Source organism: Pelecanus crispus, chromosome Z (assembly GCF_030463565.1).
Source record: "Pelecanus crispus isolate bPelCri1 chromosome Z, bPelCri1.pri, whole genome shotgun sequence".
In the NCBI taxonomy this organism is placed as follows: Eukaryota; Metazoa; Chordata; class Aves; order Pelecaniformes; family Pelecanidae; genus Pelecanus; species Pelecanus crispus.
This window is the reverse complement of record NC_134676.1, coordinates 65,942,929-65,955,889: the sequence shown is the minus strand read 5'-3', so window position 1 is coordinate 65,955,889 and position 12,961 is coordinate 65,942,929. Positions and strand designations below refer to the sequence as shown.

The following is a 12,961-nucleotide window of genomic DNA, read 5'->3' as shown; positions in this document are numbered from 1 at the left end:
CTTCACTGAGAAGGTTTATAATGACATGATTTATTTACTGTTTGCTGTGAACAAAGAGCCTGCAAAGGTTTGGTTATTGTAGCCCAGCTGATTCATGGCAACTCATTAAAGCCACATCAACTCAACCATGTATGCCTAGTTCATAAGAACCAGTCCTAAATGGTTTAAAACCATTTTAAGGGGCTTCTATGGATACACAGTGGTTTGGCTCTAAAATTACTGTTCGCTGAATTTATTTTAGATGAAAACAGTATCAGATAGACTCTACAAGTAGTTGTCTAACTGGGAAATTGAAGTTTGTGTGTGACAATGTCTTATGAGGGGCAGCTGAGGGAACTGGGGGTTGTTTAGCTTGGAGAAGAGGAGGCTGAGGGGAGACCTTATCGCTCTCTACAACTACCTGAAAGCAGGTTGTACTGAGGTGGGTGTCGGTGTCTTCTCCCAAGTAACTAGCAATAGGTCTAGAGGAAATAGCCTCAAGTTGAATCAAGGGAAGTTTAGACTGGATATTAGGAGACATTTCTTCAACAAAAATGTTATCAAGCACTGGAACAGGCTACCCAGGGAACTGGTTGAGTCATCATCCCTGGAGGTATTTAAAAGACACGTAGATGTGGCACTTAGGGACATGGTTTAACGGTGGACTTGGCAGTGCGAGGTCAATGGTTGGACTCAATGACCTTAAAGGTCTTTTGCAACCTAAATGATTCCATGATTCAGTCAAAACCAGTTCCCTTTTTGGTTCTCTCAGCACAAACATTTTGTGTTATAGCAATAAAGTATATAAAAATTAAGTTACTGCCATACTGGCTTTGACCAAGCAGTCCATCTAGCCCACTCCTTGTCTCTAACAGTGGCCAGCACCATATGTGTCAAACAAATGTGCAAGAAACACTGCAGAAAGCCAGTTACAGAACAATGTCAGAACTTAAAATCCCTAAGCAAGTGCATACACTGATAAGGACAGGCAAACTGTTGGGATGAATAAAAAAGCGCACACCCAACAAACCTCAGTGTACCTAAAGTTAAATCCCTCTCACAGTCTGAACCCTGTAACATTAAACTCAAAACTTTTCTCAGATAGTCTGTATACATCCCAAAGTACAATCTCTCAAACTCCTTCTCTAAAGTAGGTAGAGCTTCTGTAAACCACAAACATTTTTATGCAAGCCTGTGGCTTCCCATTGTGAGATACAGCCCATTTCTCTTTTGCTACAAGTTTCTACATAACGTGTACTAGGTGTCAGACTCCAAGTGCCTTAGATAATACAGTGAGACAGTTGAAGTCTATAAAGAATCACCTATCTCAGGCTTCCTTAAATCCATTGATTTACTAGGTCTAATATCACAGACAGTAGAAAGAGGGAAAATTAAGCATAACATCTCAAAATATAAACACATGTATTGGCTTTTTCTGAACAGATGACATTTTGATACTGGCTGACATTCATACTGGTCCGCAGGTGACTCACGTGACAGTAGAAAATAGCTGGATTTTAGGTTCTGTTAACGTAGCCAGCCAAAAGAACTATCTTCTCTACAAACCGTTTCTCTGTAACATGAACATAACAAAGCCTGATTTTTGAGCAATGGATATCTTTATGCTTCTCTCCTACAAAAATACCCACTGTCTTCCAATTCTGAACTGAGTATGGTGGTTAACAACACCAAACCACTGCTTCCTTTATGTCAATGGTCTCCATCACACAGAAAGGACAGAATATAAATGCACCCTGTTTGAAAGCTTACCTGTTTTTTACAACTGTATCACTTGGTTTAACAGAGGATATTACCTCTTTCTATAAACCTTGCCTGAGCTGAAGACAACTATGATTTAATCATGTTTATCTGAATTTCTATGAATTATTTTAACATTAATAAAACAGTTTTTTAAAAAATCTTTATTTTCTGCATTTTTTTACTCACATGTTTGACATGGCTTCCAATATTGCAAGTTTCATTGTTTCATCATGCCTTTTATATTTGTGAAAGTAGGAAAACATGGTTGTTAAACCACAGAAATTGCTGAAGGGAATCAGAGGCAGTCAGACTACTTCTCATTCTTCTATTTCTATAGACACATACACACCCTTACTTATACACACATGTACAAACACAGATATATAACCAAGGACATTTAAAACAGACTGTTCTTTTAAAATAGTTTTTGCAAAATTAACACCACATAGTAAGGCAGGGAGGAATCCACATCAGCTCTGTACGTTTTCAAAACAACATCTATGCATATTAGTTGCAAATGTGGCAGGCTGGGAAACCCATACACAACAAGTACCAGCATGCCTCTTTGTCATCTAAGCGTTCTCCTTTCTACTGAAAATTTCTGCAAAACACTGTCAGAACTGATCCTAGGATAAATTTGGAATACCCTGGAGATGATCCCATCAGATTTCTGAGATCCAGCAGATTCCTATTTCTTACATTTGACTACTACTCTCAAGTTACAAAAATCAACAAGCTAACCCTGGGAAGAGGACGCTTCAAAAAATACAACTCATTTCCCCATTACTTGTTACTGAACAACAACAAGTTGTACCCAAACTGCACAAAGAGGAAGAATGTCAGTGCAGCAGTGTGAGAACTCCAGCTCCGCATATAGACAGCTTGTTCTGCGCACAAAGACTGCAAGGTGACGGATGGCTGTCTCCTACACAGTTTTCAAGCAAACAAGACATCATCAGAACTAGTGCTTCCCACATATAAAGGCAAACTCTACTACTTGATGCAGAACCAAAACCAGGACATGACCCAGGGCAACTGCATGTGAGAAACTAAACAAAAAAGCAAGCTCTAAGCAATTTAGAAAGTTAGTTGGTGGTTTCCCTTTTTTCTGGGTCATTTTTATTTCCTCCAGGCAGAAAGAAACAATTACTGCTCTCTTCAAAACTGTTTTCCCAGAAGATAATTACACGATTTAGCAAGTACCTGATTCTAGATAAACCTTATTTCTCAGTATAGAAAAACAGACTTTTAGCAGCTGTTTCCCAGAGTATCAGAAGAACCAACCAAACAAAAAAATACACTCCAGTAACACTACCAAGCTGCTTTTTGTAAAGGACTTTACTGTTACTGGATGGCAGTTTCTAGTGTCAAATATCCGCATCAGCTGCCAACTTGCAGGCTGACTTGCCCATAACCATTTCTCATTCCAATACTACAGGGTAGCCTCAACTAGTTCCTTCAGTATTTTCTACAGCCATTAACACCACTTTGGACACATTATCAGTCATATCCAAACAAGGGTGTTATGCAGATGAACATGCCTACTGCGTACATATGTAGAAATTAAACACTACACAACTTAGTATCGCAACTGAGAAATGCCCACATGATAACCAGCAGTCTCAGTCAGTTATATGAGTAACCAGCTATGGTTAGTTACAAAGCCCTGTAATAAAATGTGGCAGAGTTCAGATGCCGGCTTCCCTCTACAGGTCTTAAGATTGAAACACTCTGGGAAAAAATGGCCCCATTTATTAAATCTGCTGATCAAGTCAACTGAATAGATTGGTGTGGAATAAATGAAAAGAGCTGTAGTAACAACACTCTCTTTGATCTGCCACGGTTTTGTCTGAAATCCAAGGCTATTCCCCCCCAGCCTCCCCTTTGGAGTGATTATCTTAAAAATATGACTAGTAAAACCAAACATCATCCTTTTTCTGACCTTGAAGAACAAATGCAACAGAATGTGACAACTTGTTTAACATTCCAAAAAGAAAACTGCTTATTTCAGATACCAAAAACCTTCAAAACATGAATTCTCAAGTATACGCCTTCTCTATAAAGCATGTATTACATTTAATAATGAGTTCTACATAAACTATCTGATTTCATCTTCCTCTACTCACTATACTATTCTTATCATAATAACTGTGATCACCACATCCTTTCTGTATTTGCATTCCCACAGCTAGTTGCTGCAGCATGAAGGCTGCTCAGCAGCATATTTGGTTCGTAGTTCTCATATGCCAGAGAGTATGCAGACATCCTACAAGCCTATGCTAATTACGTCACAACTCATCTTACAGAGTGGCTAAATCAGATACAAAATAACTCAAATATCTCAAAACACAAGCAAATGTCAGAAATTGTCATACCTTAGCTTCTTAGGACTGTTTTACGTTACAAAGCTATCGGATATAGAGACAGCTAGATAGATGTAAGTTTGCCTGTGTGTTTATACTAGGTTTTGGAAAGCAGTGAAGGGAGTGAATATGAAAGAAACATAGGGGCATCACAAAATAAATTTGTAGTTCAGTTGGTCATTGTGAACATGAAGATGGTTTTAGATGTCACCAATTACAAAGATTTCAGTTAGAGTATTCTAGATTTACAACAATTTAGGAAAGGTCATGTTCTGGCCTAATTAAAGTCAAAATCATAACTGGAGAAAATGAGTATCTGATAATCTTCCTTCTGTTAAAGATAAATAGAAGACCCATCTGCACCCTGTTTTCTAAAATTTGGCAGAAATGGCTTCACATAAGCTGCTATATAGCTGCTTTCATGAACATGTCAGAAAATTTGAAAACAGCTAAATATATACATATATGTGTGCCCCAAATGTCAAAACTTAATTAAAATGCAAAAATGATCATTAGGAACTCATTTTTCATAATACAGTGTTGATTGTGAACACTGGGAAAAACAGTAAAATTAATGTTATTTTCTTCAGTCAGCAGGGTCTGAAACAGTAAAACACAAAGAGCACAGTACAAACCATACAATATGAAATCATATCAATTATCGTCAGTCTCTTAATCTACATTCTAGCTATATTTCTAGAGCATTTTAGAATCCCATTTTATCTGTTATTGTAGCCACTCATATCTATAGTGTCACCAAACAGTATTTGTAAAGCTGTGAAAACAGGCACATTCAAACCCATTTCCCTCAAACATGCTGTCATTGAACTCTTGAGTTGTTTCAGAAAATTGTTTTAGACAAACTGGGAAAAGGTTAAGGGAGGTAATTTCTATTAACTAACAAGAGTTTTTAAACCAGTAGAGTGCTGAGAAACTCGTAAATGGAATGTCATCCTGACCAGAATGCACTTTTTTTAATACTTCATTTCTGGTGCCAAACCTTTAACAAGGCAGGCTTCTTAAATTCAGTGGGGGTCAGAAGTTTAGTTTATTCAGCAAGAATAACACTATTAACAGCTACTGCTCTTTCATGTCAACACAGTTAACGCCCACACATTCCAACTCTGGTTAATACAGGCCAGTCAAGGAAGATTGGACTTGCTAAGGGCAGTCATCTCTGCAGGGATATTTTAAAACAGAATTTATACTGTGCTTTAAAAACAATCTAAAAGGATCAATCTACCTTAGGAATCTGCTGTAGACATACATAGAGAGAAAGATGGATGGATGAAAGCATATAGAAGCAAGTAAATCTGACTCTATTGATTTTTGAGAGGACAGTGTAGAGCACATTGGTGAGGTCTTATATATCACTGCAAAGGACCAAATGCCGTGGTGTGTATGTCTGAAGGATGTCAGGATTTATCATGAAGCAATGCGCTGCTGTATTCTTTCATTATATCCTTTTGTAAATAATCTTGTTTTCACTGCTGAGGGAGGTAGATCACTAAAAATTAAATAATCCTCAAAACAAACATAAGAACAATCACAGGAAGACTCTCAAGCAGCTGTAACTGGAGACATCCACTATTATTAAACCAAAAATTGCAGAAGTTTAGTGTACACGTGCAGTATTTTTAGCGCTAACAGGAGAAAGCTGGTATTTTAATAATGAGCTTTTGAAAACCAAAATGGAAAAATCTGCATATCACAGAATAATCCTCTTCCTACTTACTTTGCTCTAAATCATAGCAAATAAACGTTTAGTATTCCCCAAAGCTCTCCCGCACTCCTACTTGGCCAAATGCCTTCAAAGGATATTAAAGAAATCACTCTGGTTTAGATAGCACTTCTTCACCAGATGGAACACTTCTCTTCAAGCAACAATGCTTTCCTCTTAAAGCATGTTTCAAATAACCAAAATGCTAACAATAATCACACCAAATTTAATTTCTGCGGGGTCTCTGGGGCTTCTCCTGTTACGTAATGGTGGCATTTTTTATCATAGCATCTGAATTCCGAAATACTCAGCTTTCTAAGTTTTCATCTAAACTATTCATGTATCCACTCCCATCACATATACCCACCTCATGATGTACATTTAAATAGCACATTTATGTTATTGTATTAGCTTCATATGCTTTTATCAATATAGCAATCGGAAACAATTCTATTAACTGGGGTTACAGGATAGGTCATTTGGAAAATAAAAAACCCTGCCATTTGTTTTTAAAAGAAAAACTTAGTAGCTGAGCTATAAAGCTGTGACTGCCATTGTACATAATGGTGTCCCAACAGACTAGCAAGCCCTTAGTTAGCCCAGGGAGGTACAACAAAGTCTCCTCCTTGTTAACATATCTTACAAGACAAACCTAATGGAAAAAACAATTTACCTTCTTCAGTTTCATGCCACACAATTCCTTCCAAGTTCACGCTGGTCCCAGGCTCACAGGGTCCAAGGCATTCGGGTTCTGTTACTACTCCAACCTCGCAAGTATTTACACCCACTGAACGAGTCCGTACCAAAAGCTGCTCGACTGGTGCTGCAATATTGGATGAAGATGGGGAAAAGTAGGAAGGCAGAATCTGAGGTGTGATACTGCTGGAAATCGGAGGTGGAGGTGCAGGCACTGTAAACAGGGGATCAACCTGAAAACAACAGACAAACTTACTATAATGGTGCTGTGAGATTTTAAAAAAAAGATAAATTAAAAAAAAAAAAAAAGAAAGCCCAGTTTGCTGAGACTGCATTTGTGTATGCAGGGATTTGGTGTATCATGGGTAATTTCAGTCGTATGAGTTTAATTTTTTTGACATGAGCCCAAATGCTGCACATGAAAAATTAAGTACAAAAATATCTATCATGCTAAACAAGGCAAATTGCTAAGTTTCTACAAGACTATTCCCTGTTGTCATAGACTGCTAGTATGAAATAATAATACATTTTAAAAACAAGGACTAAGGCCACTTTTTTCTTGGTGCTGACAGAGACTGATTTGTGGATGGAAATTAATTTTGCAAACTGGGGACTTAATTTTCTATTTAAAGAAAAACATTTATAAAGACAGTACAAAGACATATAAATGCCATTTTTTCATGTGCATCACAGACAAATTAGCACTTGGAACAATTCTAATATCCATATGGCATCAAATATAATATCTTGTCATCCAATCACTTAAAATACATCAGGATCACCCACCTAACAGCTTACAGATAACATTTACATCTTCCTACTTGAAATAACAGATGAGGACTTTTACAAGAATCTATCTAATGTCTCAGGGTTTCCAAAATGCGTATTTGGAAGAATACAACTTGCCAGACAATCAGTCTGTACACAGACAATTCACACAGAGACAATATCTATATATGAACTGAAGAAGTTATCTTTCCCATATGACTTCCAATATACCCAGTGGCAGATTTTCCGTATACAGATTTGGCCTGAGGGCTCTCAGTATTTTACTGTGGCCATAAGGTCCTTTGTCACATAAAAGATAGCTAAATGAGGATATGAGTGTATGCACTCAAACAGCTAACCCACCTAAAACTCATGTTTATTTGGCCCACAGGATCATAGATATCACACCAAGAAATCATTCTTCAATCCAGTGATTTTAAAAAAATGGCTGCTTTATAGCTGCTTTCAAATAGATGATCAAACATCTTTAAGTCTATGCTGTTTTTAATTTTGGACCCTGTAAGAAGACTCAACAGAAAAGACATAATGACTCACTGTACATTGTCATCTAGGTTTCTTTCAAATGTATCTTAGTGTAGATCAAAGTTAATTTTGCCTTCTTCTAAAGCCAAGTTGGCAAATGGGGATACAAAGAGAAGAAAGGACTAAAGAGTATTATCCTTGTATTATATATCCTTTGTATCACATCAGCTCACTTCATCACATGGCCACTTTTCATAAAGAAAAAATAAAATGGAAATCTAAAATTAAAAAGAACTTTATAAAAATTGTAACAATTGTTACAATTGGCCTTTGTAACAATTCTTTTTCTTTGAGTGTCATTCATACATACAAACTGAGAGCCAACACTTTTAATCGTGCATAGAAGCCTTAAGTGTGCTAAATATTTAACAAAAAATGTTTGTATGATCTTTGTATGACCTGCCTGGGTTCTGATCTCAATTACACTAGAACTAGGGAGGAAAGAGGAGGGACCTAGAACCACATTCTTCTCCAAACTCATCCCCATTTTGGGGGGGGGTTCTTTTTATTTAGGACTAAAATAATCTTCAGGTTAGAGATAGAACAAAGTGAAAAAAAAATACAAAGCAAAAGTGAACACTAAAAGCATCCATTAGGAGTAAAAACCTGCTAATACCAGCAAAATTCTACTGCGTAAAGCAGAGTTCCTGTGCCATAAAAACAATGCAGTCAAGCAATGATATCTTTATTCTTCTCTTCATGCCATCACAATTGCAGGGTTAAAGCACAGGCAAGAATGCTTTGCAGAGCAGACTTGAATGCACACAGACAAGTCAAGTATCAACTGACCCCCAACAGCAGCTGTTACTTGCAGTATCTAATAGTAAGTGTAGCATAAAAACATAACCATGTATGCCTAGTACGGGGGGGACACTAATTCTACGCTATACAGATTCTGGCTGTCTGATGCCAAGTGGAGGCAAACAGTTGGATGGCACAGTGCCCTGCTCCCTGGCAGCGTAATGGGGCTCTCTCAACGAAACGGAGGCAATACGTGCCCCAGGAATAATTTAGAGGATTTCTTAACATATCTTACTTCAAGTCAGAAGAGAACCTGGATCAGTAACTGGTAGGTAAATGGAGCCCAGTGCTTACAAAAAGCTAAGCCATGTCCCTTTATAAAACCAAGAAATGCTGATGAATGGCCCGTTTGATAGTTTACATGGTGTTTTGTAAAGCTGTGCAAAAACTCCTACTACACATGCAACATCATTCTTCCATAAAACATACTCATCACAAAGCCAGAGGAAAAACAAAATGTTTGCTATTATCATACTAAACTAGCCAATGTTTTAAATGAACATAGACTAAATTGGCAGATGTGTCTTCCATTTTCCAAGTATTATAAACAGTGAGGGGGAGCTAAAGAAAGCATGGATCTGACAGCATACCCTACTAAATTCGTGGTTACAAATATTTGTACTCAGTTCTGGTTTATTTAGACCTGCTAATAAACATTCATTTTTTCCACTAGAAGCACTCACACAGGACAAGGCCAAAGAGTGGCTATTGCAGTAAAAGGGGCTGTTGCTCTGCGAATTAAAACACTAAGCCTTTGGTCTAGAACTAAGTGGACATTTACTGTCCCTGAGGTTCATGTTCATTGCACAAATAATGACCTTACTTGTTAGAAAAAAAAATATGCTGAGCTTAAATATTGGCCCAGTTTTCCATGTTTTAAAATTATCCCATCATGTTTGATAATCGTAACATCAGCACAGCAAAGTGGTGGTTCTCAGCGATCCTTGTGGTGACACAATTGTTTTCATGAATTCTCCAAAGGGCACTGATGTAAGCTATTAGAGGCAAAGAGAGAGGCAGGAAGGCCGCCATCTCCAGTGGAAAAAAGGCACATAAGACTAACATCTGGTGGTGGCAGCCTGTCAAACTGAGGAAAGTTAATGTCAAGAACAGATGCTCTGCAGTTTCTCACTGTTATTTTTGCATGATTATTCTCAGGTGTTGGCGCATACTGAGCAGTAGCCTTGCTGTTTATCACACGAGAGATTCCAATATGAGAATGAAAATCTAAATCTGAGGAAGGTTATTTACATAGATGCTCTCTTTTTACACAGTCGGCTCTAAAGAAGAGAGAAATATTCAAGCAATATTTTATTCATTCACCTAATTCCAAGAGCTTTTTTGAGAGCTGATTAGTGACAAAGGCTACAAAGCTGGAGTGTTATTCATGGCAGCTTTCCACTGCCAAGTGTTTGATTGTATCACAGACCTATGGCTCTTAGTAGCAGAAAGCTCACAGAAAATGAAGAATGCCTGCCAAGCAGGACAGTCAGTGCTCCATAGAGCACTCCTTTAACTGAGCATGACCAAAAAAAAAAAAAAAAAATTTTGGTGGCTGCACAACATTAGTGACTATGAGGAAGAGGGTATGGAAGAGAAAGGAAATACCATCCTAATAGAAATAGGCAAGACTTTCTAAGAAGCAGCTCTCCTTCAGTTCAGGCACTTTACATGCTGGAATTAAGTTCTCATCAAAACTCCTCTTCCTGATGCAGTGTAAGATTCTATAATTATGTCTGAAAATTAACATTTTGTGTCCTTTGTACACAATTTCCTGACAATCAGGAGAGATTCCAGTGGGTACTGCTGAGCTCACAGAAGAAGGTACACAGATTTGAGGGGACTTCCCAGATCAGAGAGTGCCCAACGTCATACTGTTGCAATCAGCCATATCATATTCCTATTCCTGCAGGAATGGGAGAATTTTAAGTCTTTATGGGACAGAGTCTCTTATGTAGTCCTGTGGAAAACTCACCTGGATGAAAGAAGAGCAAGATACCACAAACACTTATGGCTCCTATTTGACATGGTACTAATCTGACAGAAGCGGATTTACAGTAGTATTCAAAATAAAATCACTTTTCACAGAGATTTAAACGGATAACTTTTGATCCTATAATCAAGTGGAAGTATTTTCTATCTATTATTTCATTCATTTCAACTCTGAAAACTTTCAGAGGGTGTGTATCTTAAGCATGAAATGTTTCTGTCATAAATCACAAAATGCACACTAGAAAATAGCTGTCACGCAGCCAGGCCACATGACGTGACCCACCATGGATGTATGTGTAGTTCCACCTCATTAATGAAGGTATATCTTTGAAAATATACCTCAGTGATGACATAGTCTACCAATCTAAGACCAAATGGGGTCATACACTACTGCAGTGTCACCTACCAGGTGATTTTGAAATGTCCATGCAAAAGCCATTAATCCATCTACCAATAGACAGCCTGGAGAAAGGCAGAGGAGCAGGTTTAAGGCTCAGGATAAGCCCTTTCAAGAAAGCACTGCTTTTTAAATTGAGAAAAAAATCTACTGTAAGCATTCCCAGTGGGAACGTCTGCACTAGTAGAAAGAATGTGGAAAGAAGATCTGAATCCTGTTATGGGATATACCTAAAAACCAAAGCTTGACCCTTTGCAAAACTAAATCCTCCCTTAAAAAAAGACACCAGTATAAACACTGAAAGGAATAAGAAACCTCCAACCTTGAAAATTACATCGACAAGTTCTTTAGAGTTATGAATTAATACTTCCCAGAATCACTATGTCTGAAATGAAAAACAGGAAACAAAGGAATTCAGCCTTATATGGAAGTTTTGCTTTCTCCAAATTGTTTTCTCTAGATTTTAAGGTGAGAGGGAGACTACCTTGGTTTTATATAAAGTATGCTTGCCCCTACCTTAATTTTCTAAAGCAACAGTGACCCCAGAAGACATCACTTTGAGAACACTCCGAGACCAGCATCATAAATGAGAAGTAATTCCAATGAAATCAATGAAACTACTTTGGAAGAAAACAAATGTGGGAGAATGTGACATGGGAAAAAGGTTTGTGTGCTCAGGAGTGTGTCTGCATTTCTAGACATCTCACTGATCTTTAAATCTCTTCTTGCTACGAACCTTGTCCCACAAAGAATTTACACATCTAAAACCTAAAGCAATTCCTTCATATTCTACCACGTAACAGAAATTACGCCTATGAAGAATCTCCATTTCATCTGAAAAATCTCAATTTAATCTCAGTTCAGTATTTCTTGCATCTAAATTCACATAAGAGGCCGCTCAGAAGTGTTTTGACACCATACTTAGCAGAACTGATGTTTTGCTTTCTTAAATAAACTAGTCTTAATTTTGAGATGAGAAGGATTTAATTATACCTTTGAAATACTGGTCATTACCCTAAAGATATTTTATTTATTAAAACCCACACTTATTATCTAATAAAGGCATTTTTGGCAAACAAACATTCTATATCAAAGCATTGGAAGAAAAGGTCAGTGCCATGAAGGACATGCTTAGTAAATAGGAAAGAAGTACTATGGGACATGGATGTAGAAAAGAATTTTGGTCACAGGACAGACATATCTATTACAAACCTTACATGCACAATACAGGAAAGTAAGAGGTACTACGGAAGTTACTTATTTTGGTCAACTTAGTTGAGAAACACAAGAGCTTGAATATAAAAGAAGGATGGAGGCGATCCAGACTGCCTAAATTTCATCCAAATTTTAGACTTAAAAACCTATGTTCTAGAATAACCAAAAAAAAAAAAAATCTTTATGCTATACAAATATTGCAGTACAGATGAGAAACCTGACAGGTAATTGTGTTGAACTGAGTAACGTAAGTAGCATCTACTTGGAGATTCCAAGTATTTCCTACTCTTAAAATTAACTTCTCCACTTCAATCAACTGAGTAGTTGGAGAGAAAGGGGAAAAAAAAAAGAGCAAGCAAAAAGACACACTAACAGAAACTGACACTTTTTTTCCAGTAAATCAGCAACTCACATCTGGAATAATTTCAATATTCTGAATATTTGTTATTAAGCAAAAAAAATCCACTTAAAACTCTTATTATGCTACTGATCTTTTACTACAAGGAACAAGGAATAAATTCCCCCTTGTATTCAGGATCTTCCATGCCACTCCCATCAGGTACTGAATCACCACACACAGTTCTGCAAACTCACAATCTTTTGACAGTTATATATTCTTTCTACATGCTGACCTCCAGACCTCCTCAGACATTATGTGACTGCATCTACAGCACCTCCACAGACACGGTAGTGTTAATGCTTTTTTAGGACAGCATTAATATACAG

General features: G+C 37.4%; 1 protein-coding gene across 1 annotated transcript in view; it reads right to left on the bottom strand.

Moving 5' to 3' along the window:
* The window catches only part of ZNF608 (zinc finger protein 608), an 80,612-nt gene that overhangs the window by 38,525 nt on the left and 29,126 nt on the right, over nucleotides 1-12,961 (bottom strand). Inside the window, exon 2 of the mRNA XM_075726887.1 lies at nucleotides 6,497-6,752. Within this exon, the coding sequence (XP_075583002.1) occupies nucleotides 6,497-6,752 (256 nt within the window). The remainder of the gene's footprint in view (nucleotides 1-6,496; nucleotides 6,753-12,961) is intronic.